This window comes from Corvus kubaryi, unplaced genomic scaffold (assembly GCF_017639235.1).
Source record: "Corvus kubaryi isolate FWS band 111438036 unplaced genomic scaffold, C.kubaryi_AGA036_p1.0 37398, whole genome shotgun sequence".
In the NCBI taxonomy this organism is placed as follows: Eukaryota; Metazoa; Chordata; class Aves; order Passeriformes; family Corvidae; genus Corvus; species Corvus kubaryi.
In genome coordinates, this window is record NW_024581137.1 from 38,424,135 (window position 1) to 38,446,977 (window position 22,843).

Below are 22,843 nucleotides of genomic sequence, written 5' to 3' on the forward strand. Positions count from 1 at the left end.
TCCACTGCATTGATAAGCTAAATAACATAGCCTGGAGAAATCAAAGCTACTAATGTGGGAATGGGCAGCAGTGCATAGGTGTGCGTGCTGGACAGAAAATTGTCTCACCGTATGCTGTATCACATCACCCAGGAGAAGAAAGGCTGCAGCAGAGTGGTACAAGTTCTCTTAGTCAATCTTTTGCATTCATTACAAAAACATTAAAATGTCACCCATGTAATAACATTGACAAAAAGTCCCAACAAGTGTACTTCCGTTAGTGATCTCAAATGTCTCTAGTGAGAGCAGTTGAGAAAGTCTATAATTCTAAACAAGTTCTTCCTGAAATTATTTCCTATCCCTTCTTCCTGTACTGCAAGTCTATTCAACTCTGTTAGCTGCAATTGGTCACCTGGTTGAGCAAAACATGAGCAAAAATATGTCTTACATAACAGGGTCATCCAGTCTTACGGGTCTCTTAAAGGTCAGTACATGCTTAGAGAGGCCCCTTTTCTCCTTTTTCCACCACCCTAAGATGACTAGGATATTGCCTCTTCTTTTATTTTTTTTCTTCTGAGTGCAAAAATTCTGCATAATTTTCATCACACAGGGTTGTAAATCTCCTCACATTCTTGGAAGGCCCTACACAAGGCCTCACCTGAGTTATCCTCACAGTGATCTATCATATTCCTTTACACCAGGAAATTATCTTCATGGTACAGCACTCTACACTTAGATTTTGTAAAAGGTGAGCTTTTTAAGACTAAGTTTTTCAATGCAGTTTTGTCTCTTGTTAGGAAGCATACAGTGCTTCCTAACATCATAATTGGTTAAGGTATAGTCACCAAAGACACAAAAGCAAAAAATAATAAGAACATTGTGGCTTCTGTGACAACACCTGTTGAACATAACTGTAACCATGGGAAATTGTGGTAGAATTGTTTGTTCTGCATCTGCAGTTCTTGGGATTATCTGTTCCAGACAGAAATGAATGTAACTTGTGTATTTTAGAGGAGTAAATAAAATGCTCTTACCTCCAAAACATCATAGCTGCAGTTTGGGTGATATTCAATGTCGAATTCCTGAATAGTGAGTTGAATGCTGCTACCAGGTGCTGTGTGGATGTACCAGATGCATTCCCTATTGCTTGGGTATCTGGTAGGGTAGCCAGGGCTGTGAAACGAACCAGAAGGGCCAGATAGTTCTTCTCCACAACCTGACAACAAAGCAAAACAGCCTGTCAGTGAGGAGCTCTGGAAAAACTCACCAACAGCTCTGTGATAAGGACAGGCAGTAGCACCCATTTCATAGACACATTTTCCTTCCAGCCCTTCCACTGGGCTGGAAGGTGTGCTCTGTCACAGGGAACCTGGGAAGATAATGGCAGGCTGGAGCTGTTTGCACTGCCTGTGCAGGAAGTACTTCACCTCCTGTTTTGGTACGTTTCATACCAAACCTCAGCATCTGCTCTGACTGCTGAACGAACTGAAACACTGTCCTGGGTTAGCAAAACTGAACCCGCTACAGACACAGAGGAAAAAAGTGACACTTTTTGTATTGGCTTCTAACTTCATCAGTTCTAAAAAGCTAAATCAGATCCATTCTCAGCTCTTACTGACTTTAAATAATGCACAAGCAAAGTTATCACAGGGAGGTCTTTCTATTGATGTAAAAATGCAGTTTCCCACTGCTTTAGAAATCCTAAAATTAAAGACAATGCAATTTGCCTCAGCCTACTGAGCATGATTACAAGCTGCCAGCTCACAGTGGATAAAACCAGCTTTCTGACACTTGGTGAGTTTATGTTCTTCTCAAAATTCAGTTGTAACAGTGCAATTGTATAACAAGCCATGTTTGAAAAGTCATGTATTTTCTTTTCAGATAAGAAAGTATTGTCCTAACACCACTCCCCAGACCCTGGGGTGACTAAGTTCTTACATAGTATGAGCTAGATTGAAAAAAAACAACAGTAGCAAAACAATGGATGAAATGCAGGCCCTGGTTGAACAGGACAAAGCAGCTGAACATCTGAGACTAGTTTTATCACTGCTTTATAAAGACGTGGTAAGCATAGCACTAGCCTGTCTTTAACGAATTCCTGGGAAGATGCTACTCCTGACTCAGTCCCCAAGTTCAGGCATAAGCCGAGAAGGAAGGCACAGCAGCCCTCCCAGTTTCAGGGCAGATTTAGATCAGCTACATTCATAGTGAAACCTTACCTTTAGAGAAGCCAATAGGGTGGCTATGTACCTGTCACATGCAGAAAGCAAAAGGATTCTGTGTTTGATCTGATTTTGTGTGTGCCACTCTGCCTTCCAGCAGCATTTTTTTTGCTCTTTACATTACAAGCCCCCCAAGTGTTTAATTTAGACACTAATCTTTTGCTTACACAGAATGTATAGGGCCACTTGAGCTTTGTAATGCACACACTCCATCAATCTCTTCGGCTTCATCTCCAGAGGAAAGGTTCCGTCACATAGCAAAGGCCCAAAATACTTAATAAAACCATCTAACAAACCACGAGCTCTAAATTCCCGGAGGCATATACTGTGGTATGTCACAAGTGATAAATAGCATCTGTATTAGAGCCTTTATTTATAGGAGATATTTTATAACATAAACCAAATAAACTACCCCTTTGATCTGCTCAACATATCCACGCAGATGTGTAAAACTCATGAAATCTCTATTAAATCTGAGAATAATTTGCAATTTGAACAAGGTGTCTGGCTGTTGCTCTGCTTTACAACTTTTTTTTTCAGGAAGCTGCAGATCAAGATCTTCAATTAAGTGCAAATATTTTCCTTAACACCTTTCATGTCAAACTTGCGGCTGCTAAGTCCTAGAAGCATTTACCATCATTTCTACCAAGTGGTCTTTCAGCTTCACATAGGAAACCTGACTTTGGCTTCCTCGTAGTTTCTTATAGGAGTTTTAGGACTGCAAAACACAAATCTATGAGGGGAAAGAGCAGCAGGTCTGAAAGGAAGCAAATCTATTTTAAGCTAAAAAAGGAGACATCTAAATACAGATGTGAGGCCATGCCAGCTACCTTACGCTGATCTTTCAGTCCATCACACAGAATCCACCAGAAAAACACCTTTTAAACAAAAGAATTCCCACTAATCAGGTAAACTTTTACAGGGTAGAAGTTGACTCACAGGTGAATTGGCACAGGGTTAGCTCTTCTCCCTTTCCCCACCCTGCTGCACACGATGCAGCTGGAGGTGGCTTGCCCTGCAGTCACAAAGCTACATTGTCACGCTACTGGGCATCTCAATCTAGGAGCTAAAGAAGCTTTTAAGTGTACTTTAAACCAATCCTGCCTTCAATCCCTATGGAGAAAAAGGCAGTGCACTTCCTTCCCTGAGGCTGCCAGCACGGGTAAATCTTAAGCCCCTGAAACTTTGATATCCATGAACATTTCATCAGTGGGATGGAGAGGAAGAAAGCTTCTATGTAAAGCACCATCCCTTTTTTTTGCCAGTGCCATTAGAAAATGGCCAGTTTTTCATCTAAAGAAACCAGGTCGTTGAGGTTTTACAACTGGAGAAAAATAGGTGTCGTCGTCGGGGAAGCCTTACAGTGGAATTTGCAGACTTTCTCTCCCCTCAGCAGCTGGAATTACACAGCCACTAAGGACAGACCTCAGGAGGAAAAGCCGCTTCGCCAGCTTGGGAAACAGTAAGATATCTCAACAAACAGACTTCATGTCTCGGCCCCTGAGGGGGTGGGAACAGGGAGCAGGGGAGTTTCAGCAGGAGAGAACAAAGCCAATTGCTATTTATCTCAGCCTGAAGAAAGCTGGGAACATTTTAAAACTTAACAGGCAGTTATGACTCAGCTTCTCCAACTGAGAATTTCCTGCTAGCCACAAAAGACGTTTTTTATTTAAACCCAAAATGGCTCAGAGGAGTGGAAAGCTTGTGTGCTCTTCTTTGAGGCACAGACCTTTCTTCCATGCAACCCTTGCAGGTAGCATTCAGATTACACACACTCCCTCTCCAGAGAGGTTTATATTTCCTCTGAGCTCAATCAACATTCTCTGGCAGCACATGAGTAAGAAGGTCAAACTGTTTTTAATGTCCCATTTCTTTTCTTCCAACTAAAATGTTCCCAGAAAAGGCTTTTTTTTTTTTTTTTTTGAGTGATTCTTTTTAAGTGTACCAGTAAAATGGAGGTAAAGCTTAGGTCTCTGAGATTCATTTCTTATAAGTTGTTTGCAAACAGATCAGAGTTACTTGAGTTTATGCCTAAGCATTCACTGACTAATAGATGAAAAAAGAACTCAGTGATCTTTGCAAATATGTGAACTTCACACCTGAATTCTTTTGACTGACCAGCATATGCCAGTAGAAACCTCCACATCAGAGCAGAAGCAGTATCTCTGAACTCTCTGGCCAGCTGCCAGGAAGTCTATGCAGGATGTTTCTGCTCTTAATAAGAATGAGGTAAGAATCAATTCTGTTGTGCTTTTCTGAAAGTATAGATGCTAGTTGATTTTTAAAACATATTTACGTAAATACTTATGAGATTAAAACAAATGTTCCAAATTTAAACTCAGTGGCTGTATTATAACACCCAAATGAGAAAACTTAAATAATAAACTTTTTGAAATGCTTACAAAACTTTGATTACAACCTTACATGAATAATTAATTACACGAATACAAACCTTCTCCCAATGTTTGTATTTGTCTGCAAACATCAAATAAAAGTTTGATTCTATTCAAATAAATGGAATTTGTGCTGTTTACAGCAACGAAGTAAAAAAATTTGGTCTCTAGGGATAAATAAAAATGCAAAAGTAGAACCTATAAGTTGCTGCATTACTTCAGCTCTCACTGAAAAAACAGTGAATAATACCAAGCCATTCTGCTCCTAGTGAAACATCTTTAAAAGATTTTCTCAGCACAGAAATACATGGTCTTGTTGTGTGCTGTGAAATGCAAGCAGCTGCACTGTGGAAAAGTTTCTTGCAGCTGAACTGCGTACAGCATATGACCAGTTTGTTACAACCTCCTTGCAGTAATTTTTGACATTCCAGCCCTGCAGTTAAACAGTGAAAAAAAAAAAGAAAGGGAAGATACTCTTTTAGTAGTGTAAAGGTTCTGGAATTCCCTTGAAAAATGCTGAAAACTACTACCTACTCTGGTGTTAGTTGCTAGGAAATCAGACAGCAAACAGAAAACTTAGGAAACATATATTTGGTGGTTTTGCTTTCCTCTGACCAAAATCTACGTATTCATTGAAGATTGTGCAAGGGATGATTTACAGATCTTTCCATATTACTGCCTGTCTGGTTAGCAGATGGTGTTCATTAACCAAAGAAGAATCCCAATTCTCAGAAATAATTATAGCTGAACAGAAATGTTGTAATCTGTGGAAAACTCTATTATTTGCAGGGTTTTCAGATTTATTCATGGGTATGTTTTAGCCACATGCTAGAAAAATCCCACCCATAAGGGTTAAAGTGAACTGGCACTGTTCCTGTAAAATCAAAGTTGGGGAAATGAAAGGATACAGAGTTTTCCAGTTGTGGTACTCATGGTGAAACATTTCAGTAAGTGTAAACCGACTCTAACTGCAAGGAGCATGTACTTATAAACATTTTCCTGTGCTACAATAATACTTGCATGAAGTGTAATTTGGATTTGATTCTGAAAACTTTTGCTCTCTTGGGTAGGTTTGGTTATAGAATATTGTCCAATGGCTGAAGTAGAATAATTTATGTGATAAGGGTTTATGCAAGAGAGCAAAAATTCAAGTGAGATACTGTTTTGGGTTTTTTCTGCTTTTTGATTTATTAATATCAGAGCCTGTTCATCCTTAGACTTAATTTGACAGAAAGACACTGAAAAGGAATAGTCATTTTTGGAAACTGAACAAATGGCAATTTGTCAAAGGTTACACAAGAAATCAACAACAGGGATATGATTCAGGCTTAGAAAATGTGGACCTCAGCTCCTTTGCTGACCTGCAGTGTGATATTCTCTTCAGCAATCCTAATGGATGCGTGACAAATGTTTGCAGTGAATGGCTTCTGCACCTTCATCTAACCTCTGTTTCTGTAGTGCTTCTCTGAAGAACTATCAAACTATTTAACATTTGACCTGACACATATACTGACAATGTGAAATGGAAAGCAGAATAGTGGGTGCAAATTTGGACAATGCTGAGAAGAGACAATTAAATTTATAAGCTCTATTGACAGTCAAGCAGACAAATGAGTGAGCTCCCAATGAAAGGCAGATGTATATATAAAGCAGTGAGCCCCTACATGCACATTGCTTAATAAGGTAAGTGATGGGCCCAGGGACATATATTTATGTGTCTTCTCAGATATGACAGTTGTCACTGGTGTAATTTTGCACTGAGAGACCTTTGCCCTCTTGGCCTCCTGAATTTTTTTCAAGGAAAGCAATTTGATTGGCATTGCATCATTGCAATATCCAGACTGTTACCACAAGTTTGTTCTTTCTCAAAGGGCCAATATATGCCCCCATATATATTTGCTTATATTAAGCTTCCTAAAACAGAGTGAAAGTAGAATAAGAACCTTGCAGATTCAAGTTTTCCACTGGTAAATAATCCTCTTAAGGCCTTGACTGCTGAAGAAAACATTAGCAATTTAGCCAAATCAATTCTAAATCCATCCTCATCAATGAAAGCCCCTTAGATGAACAATGTTATTTCAGAACCACAATAGTTTTTAAATTTACTTATCTGCACTAGAGCTTTCTATCCAAGTTAAAATTACATAGGACACTTTTAAGCATAAATAACAGCATTCTCCTAAGATCAGTTACTAATTCTGTCTTTGTGAAAGCCTACAGGTTTTCAAAGAAATCACTTTTTAGAGCGGGTTTCCTGAACAGCTGGAAAGATCAGATGCAAATGTTTTAAATCAGAACAGTTTTGTTTCATTTGTGGCAGGAGGGGCTACTCAAATCAGCTATCAGTGAGGTAAGCTTTTGTCTTTTTTTGACCACCTCACAACTGTGAAAAAGCTGCTGGGAAGAGTGTCTGAAGCAAACTGTATTAGGCACATGGCAAATATAAGTGCTGCTCTCTTTACCATCAAAATACATGAATGTCCTTAATATATATCTCATAGAGGCTTCACAACTGCCAGTTAAGGAGCACATGGACAGCCTGAGAAATAGTTCACAGCAGCTTGAACTCTAGAGCACACATTTGTCACTTGAGCAGAAATAAAAGCTCTTCTCTCAGCAATGCATGTAGCTCTGTTATTTTCTTGTCAGGTGAGATGTTACCAGATCTGGGTGTAGATTTCCCTAGGGATTTTCCCTCAGGGAAGAAACATCCAAATGCTTCACTCTGAAATACCCAACTCAAAGGCTGCATCTCCTGATTAGTTCCCCTAGACAAGGAGACTTTTTCCAGTGAATTTTTTTAATGTACTTGAAAGATTTTCAGAAGGGAGAGGTAAATATAGTACCCTGACCACTAATTTTATCCACTCTAGGGCAACAGACAATGTAGCCACCAAGAGTAAGAGGAATAGCTGCATTTGTGCATGACACCAATGGAGAAAAAAAGAGGAAATTTCTGTAAGGAACAAAAATATGACAACTGTGGTCAGCTCTGGAGGAGCTTGCACTCATGTTGCAAGCTGTCAGAAGTCACAGCTGTGATGTTCTGAGCCAGCAATGACATTCCCTAAGAGCCAGGCCTATCTGATCCCAGAGATCCTGGTCTGCTGCTTAGACAGTCCCACATTAGCAGTCTGGGCCCTGTGCGGCATTAGGGTGGAGTTTAGTGTCCAGGAATTAACAGAAGGGCAGTGCCATCTGACAGAACTGAATGTCAGTGCAAAAAAGGGCTGCAGAGGGGTGGAAAAGGAGGGAAAGCACAAGAGTGTTTACCATGCAGGCAGATTCTGGAAAGCTTTCAGAGCTTTAGAAAAGCAAGTTAACCCAGCACCATGGTTACTGTATGGAACTGATGTCATCTGGCTGTGCATAAAAGCCTCCACTTTTTCTTCTTTTGTGCAGCTCCAGACTGACGTCACCCCAAAGCACAAGAAGGTACCTTTGTGCTGCAGCCCTTCCCCTGCTGGCTCCTGCTACACATCCCACTCCTTGCGTGTGTCCCTCCCCTACCCAGAAATGCTCCTGCATTCACCCTGCTGAATGCAAGGCACCTCTGTGCAGCCAGCAGAGCCAGCAAGCTCCACCTGTCCGTGGTGGGTGCAAGGAGCTTCCATTCAAACCGTGTGCAGCATGCCTTACACCTCAGCAACCCACAAGGGTGCCTCTGCAGCCCACTTAGCTGCTTCACGATGCTGTCAAACCTGAATGCTGCAGGCTGATTAGACAGACAGGGCAACTGGGGCAATTTAATTATTCTCAAGGTTGGAACCCCTTTGATGGGATGTACAATGGCACACAATTTAGTCTTGTTAAATAAGCAGAGTAAAAATATTACATTTGTAGCCTTACTTAGGAAGATACTGCAAACATAGTTTGCAGCTGTACAATCATTAAGAGATTTGTTTATAGTTGGTGTGCATGCTTGCCTGTTTAATAAGGCCTGTGACAGTTTTCATGACATTCAAGAACAAGAGAACAAACACCCAAAGCACATCCTGGCCAATGTTATTTCACGCAGAGAAATGGGACGGGGGCAGCTGGAAGTGGACACTACTGAAGAAAACAAGTACCACTAAATTAAACTAGAGAGAAGCCTGCACAGAAAACAGAAGTCTACAGAAGTGGGAAAAACTGAGGGCTGAATGTTCCCATTAGAAAGCCCAAGTCACTCGTAGTTACCCATAAGAGCATCTATCTCCTGTTCAGTACAGAAATTCTGGATACGCCCCTCATCCCTGTGCCTACTCCTGGAAATGAAAGCATATTTCACTGACAGCTCTCAGTCTGCAATCAGCTGATCTTTGATGGTGTCCATGTGCAGAAACATCCACTGGGAAAGTATGTGAAGAATTAAAAGGAAATGCAGTGGATTTAGAGCTGTAATGGGTTATTTCTATTTAGATAACATAGAATGCCATAAGCTGGGAGTCCATTACCCATACGGGGAAAGAAACCTACTTTCCCAGATGAAACCTGGCTAACTTACCGTTACTATGCCATAGCATCTGGAACCCACTTCTAGCATTCAGTCCATCAGAGTAAAACTCCACATGAAGGCTGGCCCCTGTAGTGCTCCCTGCAAGTGGAAGAGACTGTCCACAGAAAGTGCCTATCAGGGTGGATTGTGCATCAGGCCCATCATAGAGCTGAAATGAAACAAAAAAAAATGCTAGTGAGTAAAAAGAAGCTCCCCAATTTAGCAGCTCCCCAGTTCTTAATGTTTTGTAAAGGCTGAGAAAAAGAAAGCAGTGACACTTCTCCCACTGGCCACCCTTGCACAGCAATATGAGCCTGTGGACTGTGGAAAGATTTGGGTAAAATAATGAGTAAATAAAATGCCACTATGTCTTTAAACCTGGCTGCACACTGTGTGCAGTAGGAAGGGTTTGCTGTTTCTGTTTTGGTGTGTATTGGGGGTTGCTGGGGAAGAAGATAAAGGGCAAGTGGCAATGAACTGAAATAGAAAGAAAAAGAGGACGTCATGGGTCTGATTTGCCCATGCATCTAAGGTGCTCAGTGCCTCCAAACACCTTGGTGACATCTCTGTTTACATCTTCATCTCTTTAAGACTGCACTCAGGTGATATGAGGACTGCCTGGGCTTCTGATGGAGAAAACCATCACAATGGCCTCCCAAATTAGTGAGGACAAACTGAAAACCAGAAGTAAATCTTCAAAAACACAAGGGAATTCCATATCTGTTTGTGGTTTCATAATCTCATGCTAGAGTCTTGCTTTGGAGGAAAACTGGACTGAGCCATGCTTCTGAATTTTATTTCCTTGTTACACTCTACGTGCTGGTATTTTGACAATCAGTGTGTTGTCAGATGTAGCCAGCCTGAAAATCTTTCTGTTCTCCAAATACAGATGGGAAATCCTCCATTCCACACTTAAAACATTGCCACTCTTAAAAAAACCCTAAATCCACCAAACAATCAAAACAACAAAATGCTAGGGAAATATTTCTGTATTTAAATATTTAAATGATGTCTGAAGGTAGTCATATACTCACAGGTAAATGAAAACACTTAATACATATTTTGATGGGTGATAGTAGATGCTTAGAGCTTTTAATCTTCTTTACATTTGTTGTCTCCAGACAGGTTTAAATGGTCTTTCAAATTCTAGTTTTGTAACTTTTTTCAAATCCAGCAAATCACACTGAACATACTCTGTGTTCTCACCAAATACCCCATGCCTCAGTGTCATTTTTCAGGTGTGAGGAATGTAATTTTTGCTAAGCTAGTAAAAATAAGATATTTTAGTTAAATTGCCTTTGATTTACAATATCAGATTGCTGGTTATTTTCAAGGTATTACTTGCTTTATTATTTCTACCTTGGTTACTATGATTCTTAAAGTTTAGAAAAACAGCAACCCTGGTCCTTTATTATCACTTTGCGACAATTCATCTGATCTTCTGAATCACAAAGCATATCTTCCTAGCACAACCCAGCAAATTACTGGCACAGAAACCATGTCTGAACGTTCTCATTGTGCATTTTTGGCATGCTTCCTTTCAGAATTTCAACAAAAACTTTTCTCTGTTCTGAAGCCATCACCATAAAATTCTCTCCATGCAAAGAATAAAATCTATGATCTCTAGAAAGACAGCAAAGGTTTATTTATCTTTGCTCTCTATTCAAATGTCTTTTCCAAGTATCTTTGATTCCACTAAGAATTCTGCTACATTCAGTACTCTGTAACTCATACTATGGAAGTAGGACATTACAACAGATATTGATTAACCATGCTAGCTAATAACTTTTGCATACATTTTCTGGCGGACTCACATATGGGAATAAGTAATTAAACCCTCAGCCTTTCTGTTTAAGATGCTTGTCTTGCAGAATCTTCAGAAATCTTGCAATTCATTTAAAACATAGTTGGGTCCAAGAAATCAACTCAAGTGGTTTCAAATCCTCTAGCAGACAGTCCAGTTTAAATGTTTGGGTTTTTTTAATTAAAAAAAAAAAAAAAATTGGAGTTAGTTCTGCCAGAAATTAGGGGCAAATTGCAGGAATAATTCTATGCTCTAATATTCCATGGCCTATTTCATGACTGGTGACCATGAATCTAATACAATTAAAGGCTCAAAATAAGGTAAGCGTATTGCAACTTGAGAAATATCACTCTATTTGGTAAGATTTCTCTTGGTGAAATCAGAAAAGATTAGAAGTTTCTAATTGCAGACACATTGCTGATAGTGATCAGATGTGTTTGAAAATAACACATTCTTTCAAGACATAAGTTCAGTAAAATGAAATAAAGTCAGATCCAATCAGATTTTTTAATAGTATTTCCTTTGACAACTCTGTAGTATATACTACTCATATTTCTGTGGCTTCAAGCCATAGAAATCTTACATCAGAAAAATATGAATGGTGAAGAATGAATCAATGTGGAGATCATGCATCTGTACTCTGAATAGTAGCTAAAACTATGTCAAGATACATATTCACAATCTGCCATTAGCTCTAGTGATTACAAATGAAAACCCATTCTAAAGAACTATGGACTAAGCCATACCTAGAAACTTCCAAATCCAAACAACAACAAAAAAGCTTCATGTGTCTCCTGCAATTTGATTCATCAAGGGAGTATTATTTTTATCTAAGACAGAGAATGCCACATTTGTATGTCATTTCCTCTGAAAACAGTCCATCAGTTTTGCTAGACACAAAGAATGGTTACTATGGCAATCCCTTCATGCCGTGCTACCCTGTGGGTTTGAGTTCAGAGCAGCATTTCGCAGGGAATTTGAGTGCCTGGCCAGCTGTAACTCATTGAGAGAGGCAGAACCACGACTGCTAGAATTACAGCCTGGTTTTTTTGAGCTGTCTCTCATTTCTAAATGAAGGGAACAGCTGTGTGTTTTCACAGGGCATTTTGAACTTCTCAAACCACCTTTTGCTCTCATACAAACACAGGCAAGTGAAACTGAAGCTGAACACAGCTCTCATGAGCCACAATTTCTCTTCTGATCTCTTGAGATAGTGTTGCTTGTGTAAGGTCCTGCTTTGTCAGCTGTGTTATCTTAAACTGCTGCAAATCGAGGTAAGGGTCTTCTGTAGGCTATATGAGGCAAGATACTCCTTATGATTGTGCAAGACAATTGGATTTTGGGACAGTGTATTAGTCAGTCCTGTACCATATTGACTCCAGTAACTGGAGATTTGCCTCCCTTCCAGCTCCTCATTGGGAAGAAAGTGCCTGTTCCCCTTCTGTGTGTATATTGGTTTTGTAATATATTTATTTGCTCAGACCTTTTAGCCTCCACCAGAAAATCCAAGCACTTCATAATGATTTTGGCAGACAATTCAACAGGCAGAACATGCAAACACACGTTCAGATCCTTAGCCTCTCTTTTTTAGCCAAAGCAATTGCCCAGCAGCAAGCAGAACGCTCCATTTCATTGGCCTGCACCCCAGCACTGGGCCCAGGTGGGGCTGTGCTATGTTCAGATGAATTATTTATTAGGCATGGGCTCAATAACTGTTAGAAGAAATTCCTTACCAGGCTGCCTAGGAGCAAGTACATAAGTTGACACGAAGGTAAAAAGGGGAGGTGCCAGCTCTCTAAGGGATGAATCAAGCTGTGTGACTGCCCTGCAGTGAAGTGGCAGCTGAAAACCTTTTGCTGTACATTAGAATGGGGCTGGGAAAGCAGGACTAGGAAAAGCTGCAGGAAGGGTTTGGCTTGGGTAGCTTTCCCGGGGGGGACACCATGGTCACCAGCATTACATTTTGGCTTTTCTGACTCTTCAGCCTGGAAATATGTCACCAACACCAATAATGATGCCCTGGAGGCCACAGCTGTTCACTTCTCTTTGGAAGAGCAAAGCAAAAGGGCATGACCTGTGTCACAGAAAAGCTCATTGCCAGAACTGGAGCAGGGGCTCAGGGGCTGAGCTGACTGGAAAATTAAATTTCTTCCTCTGCTTGGAAGAAATAAAGATCTAGAAAAAGTGGGGTAATAAAGTTTGAATGTGATTTATTCGGACATACTCGAGGTAGGGACAATTTTCTAGCCAAGCGCCTTGTCAAGCTTATTTCGTCTTGCAAAGTGAGCCTTTCAGATTGGCAGTGAGACTCCACCTGTTCAGTTTTTCTGACAGAAAACTGGGGGGGTGGAGGTGGGGGGAGTGTTAGGGCAAAATACCAGTTTTCTCTTTGACAACTTTATTTCTATGAAAAGGCATGGGGTTTCTTTCATCAGGAAGAATATTACAGAGGAAAAGCCCATGCCTAATCAGCTCTGGAAAAAAGCTGCTTGTATACATTGGTTCATCATAACACATAGGCTTGATCAAGAGGTGATAGTCTTCAAAAACAAACTTTCAGTGTTATACGAGGGGAAAATCTATCCTATGAATACCAGCATTTTAATGTACTGTAAAAAATTCTGTCATCAGATGTCATGAATTCATCATAATAATGAGAAATTATATCAATAATTGTCTCCAACTGAGTCTTGAAACAAACTGTTTACTGTCAGAAAACCTTTATACAGGGACCAGCAGCAAGAGTCCTGGGCTGTATTTGCAGAACTCAGGAAAGGAGGCGTTGCCTTGGATCAGACCAACAAAGCTGTGAGTGTCCCACCCATGGTCAGAGCCTCTAGGCTGACACACGCAAATATCGCTTTCCTCTTAGAAGTGGGAAAGCTGATATGGGATTGTTTGGATCTAAACACCAGAGTCACTGATTACAGGTTTCTGAATAGCTCTTCCTGAAAGGAAATGAAAGGAAGGGAAATTTTGGAAAGGAAATTTTCATGGCATTGCAACAAATATATTACCAGAAAACAAAAAGAAGCAAAAACCAGACAATATAATCCTCATCCAAGCAACAGAATGCACTCCAAAGAGAGATTATTACCATTAATGGTTAAAACAAGAATTAACACAAACAAAAATAATTAATTTCCAAGCAACATACTTCCTTCCAGGACGGATAGAGTGCAAACTTAAGAATGCTCAGGTCTGTCAGCCAGAGGGAAAAACCAAACAAATTAAAGCTCCAGGATGTGGCCCAGTGTGCTAGCTGAGCACCACAATGACATTGTTTCACAGAAACAAAGGCAGCTTAAGACTTTGACAGGCTGACTGCATGGAGCCTTGACACTTCTGCACAAACAGGAGAACAAAACAAGGTTATGTTTGTGCTTGGATGATGAGAAAAGCTTGCAACTGCCACTAGAAAAAAGGCCCTCCTAAAGAACTCATTCTAATTAATATTTTAATATGATTATTTAAATATGTTTATGGCCTAGATGACTGCGATAAAAGTCCTTGCTCTGATCATCACAGGCAACTTTCTTGTCTCTGCACACTGACATATTTTCACTAATGAACCATTTTATTCCACAGTACAATGGAATTTGACATCAGGCATCACTTAGACATGTAGGCATACCAGTTAATCTTGCTGGGATTTATCTAGCATTTGGAAATAAATAAATGTCTAGTTTGTTAATAATAAGACTTTTATCTGACTCTATGTTTTGTCTTGTAACCTGATCCTGAAATACTCAGAGCCCTTTGAAAATTTCAAGCAATGCTGAAGTCCACATTATTGGAATGATATTTTTTAAAACAGTTTCCCCCCTCTTAAATTACCACTTACTTCCTTCTTAAAGATTTTTAACTAGAGTCATATCTGCTCATTCCTGTCTTTCTAGGGAAGGTTTATTTCTTCAAATTATACGAAACCAGTATTTTTCATTAGTGATGAATGAATTATAAGAACGTAAGAAATGCAGGGTGTATCTTTGGATTAAATTTTAAAATTGTTTTAAATATAGGAGTAGGGAATAATTGTTGCTAAAGAGAGGAATGCCTAGGAGACATTCACCTAGTCAGTACATCCCAAGATCTGCACTTAAAACCTTATTTGTTCAGCATGCCATTCTAAATCTCCAAAGCTGTATTGGGAAAGTACCTCCTCCTAATCTGCATGCTGTGGTGGACAGAATCCACATGGGTCCCCAAAGGTCTCTGCTGACCAAGGGAGTGCCTGGGGATCCATGCCTTTGCGGCAGTGGGATCACGTTCCTGGTGACGAGGCTGTTGCTATTTTGGTAGAGTGCCTGCTTTCCTCAAAGCTCAGAAATTGAGGCGGGTCCTCTGCAGCGAGAATCCACTCATCGTGGAGGGAACAGGACTGCTTTTGCGCTTGGGACAATGTTTCCAAAGTTATTCTTCAGCAGAAAGCTGTTGTTGTAGGAAAAGCTCCTTACAGAGGGAGGGCTGGGCCTAAGGACACAGCAATCGGGGGATGGAGCAGTATGCCTGCTCTGAAAAGCCCAGGGTGGTCTGAGCAGTTTGCAGTGCTGCTGACTGGAGCCCAGGGCTGTGCTACTCCTCCTGTGCTTTGCCAGCCCAGATGAACTGAACTGTAAGTGGAAGGAACATCACACTGACACTATAAGGGACCAGAGAGGGCAGGAAGGGCTCTGGAAGTTCCCCCTTATCTGAGAAAACTTGCATCATGCGTATCTACGGACACTACAGAGAGTTGCGGCTTGGTCTCAGCAAATGGAGACAGAAGAAAAGGGAAATATTCCTGCCTCTTAGGCTTTCAGGCTTGCTTATGGGAACAATGCAGGGGGTGCACACGACCTTCTTCAAAATCCAGTGTGGTTTTTGCTGTGCTGTCTGGGGTCTTCCCTTTGATGAGGGAAAGCTTTGACTGATTTAAATGGATTTTCTCCAGCCACAATGTAATTTTTTTATTGCAACATCTGTGCTGAGTGTGATAACCAGACAGTCTCACAGATAATGGCCAGGCTTTCCAGCAAAATCTGGAATACAGAAGAAGAACCAAGGAAACAAGAATCCAGATGCAGCTAGATGAGTCCCAAATATTCTCTCTCCAACAAGGGGCGTGCACACTACCATCATGTGGTGGTATTTCACAGTCATTTCATTGTACCATGCTTGTTTCTGAAGGAACAGGCTAAGTCACATTGCTGTGAGCTGGCAGGGTATGGAAAACGGCAAGTCCACAAACGTCTGACTCATTTTGAGTCCAAAAGAGGAGTCTGTGCTGACTTCACTCGTGCTTCTTGTCATCTGAGGTTTCTGTAGGCACCAGGCAACCCTCACATCCCTACAAATTTAGCTGTTGCGAGGGGTTGAGGGTTTTGTGTGCATTTGTAACCTTTCAAATAGCAAATAGCAAAGCCAAAGTATAATTTGATTCTGGCAATGCAGGCAATTAGAAAAACAAAATATCTGAGCCCTGAGCCAGTCTTGTTTAGGGTGGGCAGCTTTTTGACCTGACACTCTCAGGTCTCTCATTGAAAATCGGTGCATGGGCTAAGATTTGATTGTATACCAATGGTGAAGTCTGACACAGAAATCTGAGGAGAATTGTGACTTTCATTCTTACAGTCTTACACTGAAGGATTTCTAGTGGAGGCCCATAACCCCCTGAAGGAATTCAGGGATGTGCTGGTGTGCTGCCAGCTTGCATGATAATAAGTTACTGGATACCACTGCAGCCTGGCCAGCAGGCTATGATTTGATGTCTGTGTGCAGGACCTGGGTGGGTATATTTCATACATCATCTGCTTCTCCAGCAGTGACATTTTGTAAATCAATGCATGGCCATAAGAAAAGCCATTCCCTCTGCTTGAAGAATTCCTGCAGCACTTTAGAAAGACACACTCATAAATAAAATGTAATAATGGTAATCTCCTAATAAAGTTCAAGCATATTTGCTAATTGTAAGAGGGAGTAAAACTAGAAACAGGGTAAGATATTTTTGTGTTAAGCTAATAAAAAAAGAGGATGACCAGATGAGTGCGAGCGACAATTATCTAATGCAGTATTCCCAGATGGAGAAAAAGGATATTATGGCACATCCCTGGAATGCTACTGTGGTTTAAGAAAGGGGGAAAAAAAAGACATATCCTGTTACCACCAGAAGGAAATGAAACAGTTCGCAGGAGCAGATGCCACATTAATTCCTCTATTCATTTGATAATATTCCTCATATAATCATGCAATGGTATTTTAATCACTTTGAGCCTAATTGCTGAAAGGGTCTGGACTGCTTAAATACACTGACAGTAAACAAGTAAGGCAGTGCTCTAGTCCAAAGTGGAACTCTGTCCTGGCCTGCAGCAGAAAAAAGGCATTTTTTGTTATCAGACAGTTATTTGCTCTCACAAGATGTTCTTTTGCATTAACCCAATGATAATTTCATCATTGACAGTAGATGCACAGACCAAAGGGGTGAAACTCAGACAGAGAGCTCTAAAGCTTGTCATGCTGCCTGACAAAATTTTGCTATCCGCTTATCAGGCTGCTGGCATCCTGCAAAAGGCTGGGCAAGGTCTTCCCTTGTCCTGGTTCTGTCCAGGACAGGGTTAATTTTTTGCAGTAGGTGAGAGGGGGCATGGCCAGGACACATGGGTTATTCTGTACTACCTCACTTCATTGCCAGGGCAGGGGACAGGGCCAGCAAGAAGGGTCTCCTTCTGGCCTGGAAAACCTGGCAGGGGGAGCTGTCTGGTATTGTCTATTATAGTTTGAGCGGTTTTTTTGCCTGTATGAATAATTTCTTCTCTTATACTCTCTGTCATTAATATTGTTGCTCTTATTGTTAATTTTCTTATCTCAACCCTTGACCTTTGCCTTATGTGCCTTCAATTGGAGAGGGAAAGGGGAGCAGCTCATGGCTTTAGTGGAAGTACTAACGTGGAGAATACCATTTCTAAACCACCACATCCCTGTACTTAATAAAAGCAGATGCTAAATAGACTGGACATCAAAGGACAATAGTACTTTCTGAGCAGAAGAACAAAGAGGGAGATTGTCACTGAAAGATAGAATGATTAGTGGTTTTCAAATAATATTTTTCTTATGTAAAGAAGGAATATATTTCAGTTCTACTGCAGGACTCTGATCTTCAGGTCAAAGACATGACATTCTCCTTACTTTGCCTCCCCAGAGATTATGTTCTGCCATACCAAATAAGAAGGTAATTCATCATTAGGGATAGGGAGTTAAATATACGCTTGTTCAGCCAATAATCTGATGAATGTAGAGTAAAGAATGACATTTTTATGTCATTGTCTGCAATATCTCACCAGTTACAGCCCCATGACTCCTCTAGAAAGACTAATGTCAGGTTATTAAGCCAAGGCATAGCAAACAATGTAACTTAAAGACCATCCAGTCTAATTACACTTGGTGTAGCATCACCAGTAAACAACCTGCTATTTGATATGCCTTGTATCTTCTTATTGTCACTTCTGTACATGTCTTTATCAGAAGCAATTCATCTCATATTCTTGCAACTTCTCTGCAAGACTCCTTCCGAAGTGTCACACATCCTATGAGCCTTACTTGCAATGAGCCAACATCCTCTGACAGGACATGAAACACTGCACAGTGCTCATTTGCTGGGAAAGTGCTCATATGAAATTCGTGCTAGACACTGACATTATAAAAAACTGCAGTTTTGCCTCCCTCCCACATTGCCCCTTCTCAGTTTCTGGCACCTACACACAGAGGCAGAGAATTGCCACAAATTCAGAAGAACAGAGTTTTTTCCTTCCTACTTGACACAGGTTGTATATAGTTGTATATGCTAAAGTGGTGGAGATGCAGGCCCTGCCCAGACCAGACCAAGCTGGAGCCACCCAATGCTCCCTGCAGAGAGAGAATGCTGCTCACCATGAGTAACACCAGCCAGCTGGTGGAACGGTGGCCTGGCTGACAAGAAACATCCCATGATCAAAGGAGAAAAGGAAATAGGTTACACAATACACAGCAGACTTCTCATTGTACAGCTGTGATTGAATTTCAGTCTGGGACAGCCATGCACTGTACTTGTACTTACTCGTACTCACTGGACATGACCATATTTTTCCTGTCCTTAATGTGAAATGGTTATGGCATGATATATCTTTGGTAACTGAAAATCACTAAGAATACCCGTGTGTAGAAATTTTTGGTTTTGACATTACATATATAACTTCTGACTCATATGTAGATTAAGCCAGGGAGCAAATAGCAAATTAACTGTGTATATCTGACTGAATCAGTCATGAGGCAAAATGCTCTTCTTATGTGGGTTTGGGTCAGAATGTCAGTCATAATTAAACACAAAGCTGAAGAACAGACCCTTTTCCAGTATGAAGACTGTGATCAAAACCATTGTGTCCAGCAGTACTCAGGAAAACAGCTTGCTCAGTCTAGCTGTCCCCACCCCACCAAGCACCATGATATTCCCCTTCATAATTCAGGAAGATTTCAAAAAAACTAGAGGTTTAGTTTGAGATTATAAAAATATGTCCACATGTCCATAAATCTGTTTCTCACACTAACTTTTAAAAGCAGCTCTACTACTTTTGCGTTTTTTGCAACTGCCATTTCTTGACTGTGGTTTAAGGCAGGCCATGTGTCTACAATAATACCTCTGTAACATTTAGTCTTCACCTTTTGCATCATATACCAGTTTTCCTTACTCTTCTGCCACTACAACTGTGATCATCACCTAATCCAGCCTAACAGCTAACTCTTGTCCCTCCTGTCCCCAGCCTCCCAGCAAGCAGGAGGAAATATTGTCACCAAGCCTGCCATCTGCCAGCTGTCACAGAGCAGCATGCAGCTACTGTCAGAGCTGCCACAGATCTAAGAAGACAAAGAGAGTGTTGCTGTCTGCTGTAAGGGCCTGAGGTGGAAGAGCTGCTGCACAAACGCAAAAGGAGATGGAAGAACGGAAACTTAAAAGCTCCCAGGGAAAAGAGCACTTGATCAGCACCAGTGGCCACTCTGGTTTATGAGCACAGCTCTACATGGAAAGTGTCTGACCAGCAGCTTCCCATTTCCTTCAAGAAAACAGTGAGGGACTCTGGTGTATGGTCCCTGCATCACCTACTTAGACTACAGTGAACAGGTTTATGTCTCTATTATACTCAGCAAAAGCATCAGATCTGCCCCTTTTAGACCTCGCTGCAATGAAGGAATCTCAAAACTAACGTGACAGAAAAGTAGTTTATTTTAGCTGAATGACTATGAGGTTTCTTTTAATGATCCATCTTTTCCAATTTGCAGCGGTGTCAGACTCCACATGGATTTCAAACAGAAAAGTCCCAAATATCTGAAATCTGCTTAGAAAGTGAGCTATATACTTGGCCCAGATGATTCCCCCTTTCCCCTACACCACAGCACACTCCCAGCCTTGCCAATATGTTCCCCTTTCGCAAGATGCAGGGTGGGAGCAAACACTATTCAATTCCCTGGCTGGTTCAGCCTTGTTCTCTTTTTACACTATGGCACATATTTGTACAGCATGCAACAACCAAATGAGAACATCTTTTCCAACTGGTATTTCTTAATGGCATTTGGAGAAAGATTTGTAAGTAATGTTACACGAAATGCAAATAAAAGCCTCCTTAACACACTTCCACGACTCTATTTTCCCCTTGTATTTTCTTTTTTGTACCTCTTTCAGTCTGTATTTTCTTTGATTGAAAGCACTGAAAAACTGTTAAGCAAAGAGTGCTCCTGTCTCCTCACTCTCTCCAATATGTTTTATTTCTGTTCTTTTAAGTGCTTTGGATCAGGTCCTTGCCTCTGGCACAATTCCTCCACCCCTGACTTATGTCTAGAATAGTGTCTTCTGGCAAGTTTCTTGCTCCTCACAGGCTGGCTACTGTGTGCAGGGCTCCTGCTTTTCAAGGGTCAAGGCCTTAGGCATCTTGAGATGAGCACTGGCCTCTCTGCTTGGCTCCAATGTTTCCTTTTCAGCCTCCTCGCAAGAACAAACCAGGGCTTAATAGTTAGTTCTCAATACAGTGCTCCCTTGTTATTTTCTTCACATGTCTATTCTTTCTTTCCATTCCTGGCCACAAAGAGAAGAAGCTGGAAGAACATAATTTTTCCCAGTTTACTACCAATTTTGAGCTGTGAAAGCTGCCGTACTGAAGAGGGAGTGAGGGAGGACATCTAGAAGGAACAGATTAAGCCATCAGCAGGTCTGTTTCTGAACCTTCTGCAAGATCCCAGTGTAAGTATCCCCAGAAATGCAGGCACTATTCCATCATCCTCTCCCTGGCTGTAACAAGTCTTCTCTAAGATTTCTCTAAATTTCAGTTCCTCTTTTGCATAAACCTAAGTAGAGCACAGGGGCTACATGCTGGCATCCTGTACAAGGGTGAGATCTGAAGGATGAATTAGTCCAGCAAAACAGCAAAATTTTAGGCAGGAGATTATAATCCACAGTATAGAGTGATCATGACTACCCTCTACATTCTACAGTACTATGTACAAAATTGAGAGAAAATACCTTTTAAGTTGTCCTAGAAAATTTCAAGAAAACTTTTTTTTTGTCCTTGAAATGTTTTTTCAAGGAAATGAAAATAAAGGGTACTTGGCTTTAGATTGACTATATGGTTTCATTTGCCTAAAAACATCACATTTTGTTTGTGGGTGCATTAATTCTCTTTTAGTCCCTTTAAAGACACAGATGAATTATGAAAAGCATAAACAGGAGACACAGCAACTCTCTCTTTAAAAAAGTAGAAATTAAATATATCGAAGTTTTTGAACACTCCTTCTCAGATAAAAACAAGAGGAAAATAATTGGCCTCATTGCCTTTTTGCAATCCATTCACTAATCTCAGGATTTTCCCTTTTTTGCATGAAGTTGGAATCACAGCATCTCACTTCGCCCAAAAAAACCAGCACATCTAATCTAAGGTGGTAGCTAGACTGTACCAAACCGAGGCACCTGCAGAATGATTCATCCTCTCAGAGGCACACTTCTGTCTCAAGGTAGCAATGCTTCACCCCCTACTGATCGCTGAGGAAACAGGTTAAATAGTTTGGATTTAACACTTGAGCTTTAATGGTTACATTTAGATAAGATAAATTTCCCCTTGCTCTTCTGCAATCTTATTACTTTTCTTTATTGTTAGAGACTTGATTTTTCTTGTTTCTAGAATCTGGGTACATACCTTCAAGAAGTCACGATCACAGTCAGATCCATCTTCTAAATCAAAGGCTGTGAAGCTATAGTTGAGAGTGTTCCCCTTGGTGGTTTGGATAGTCCAGTTGCAGTGCTCATTTAATGGGTAATTATTTGGGTAATTTAAACTTTCCAATATGCCATGGCTACGATTAACAGTCAGCACTTCATGGCAAACTGAAAAAAAAGTGGTAAGAGATTATATTTGTATAGTGTTATTAATCCAATATCTCAAAAATTACTTATTGAAGTTACTGATAACATTATAAGGTGAGAAATATTTTTATTCAGATTAGAGAAGCATTGCAGAAAGAGAATGGTGACCTACTGAAGAACATATTTTATATGCTTCAACCAGAATTCAAATTTGAATCTTTCAGCATTATTATGACCTTTTCTGACACTTGCAGACCCATCAGTATATATAATAAATGCATATATTTGGGCAGTTTTCTTTAATTCTGAATACATGGGTATTCATGAAACATATTTTCTTTTTTTTTTTTTTAATAACTAATTATAGAATTAGTTATAAAATATAACTGTATAAATATATAAACTACAAATTTACCCTATCATTTGAAATAATTTAAGGAGGTGCCCCACAAATACTGGCTAATAGATAAAAGTGGTTTATTTCAGTTAACTAGGAAAAAATTATGATCCCTGGCTAAAACAACCAATGGAAAGTACACTACTAGTATTAGGCTTTCTAGCCCCAGAAAGAGAAAGTGATCATGAAAATTTTTAAAAAGGAGCCATGAT

The 22,843-nt window shown here is 40.4% G+C and overlaps 1 protein-coding gene across 1 annotated transcript in view; it reads right to left on the bottom strand.

Moving 5' to 3' along the window:
- Window positions 1-22,843, bottom strand: part of CUBN (cubilin) — a 145,653-nt gene that overhangs the window by 79,735 nt on the left and 43,075 nt on the right. The window contains exons 27-29 of the mRNA XM_042044038.1: window positions 22,068-22,255; window positions 9,081-9,240; window positions 1,014-1,195 (exon numbers count right to left, since the gene is read on the bottom strand). Of these exons, the coding sequence (XP_041899972.1) occupies window positions 1,014-1,195; window positions 9,081-9,240; window positions 22,068-22,255 (530 nt within the window). The remainder of the gene's footprint in view (window positions 1-1,013; window positions 1,196-9,080; window positions 9,241-22,067; window positions 22,256-22,843) is intronic.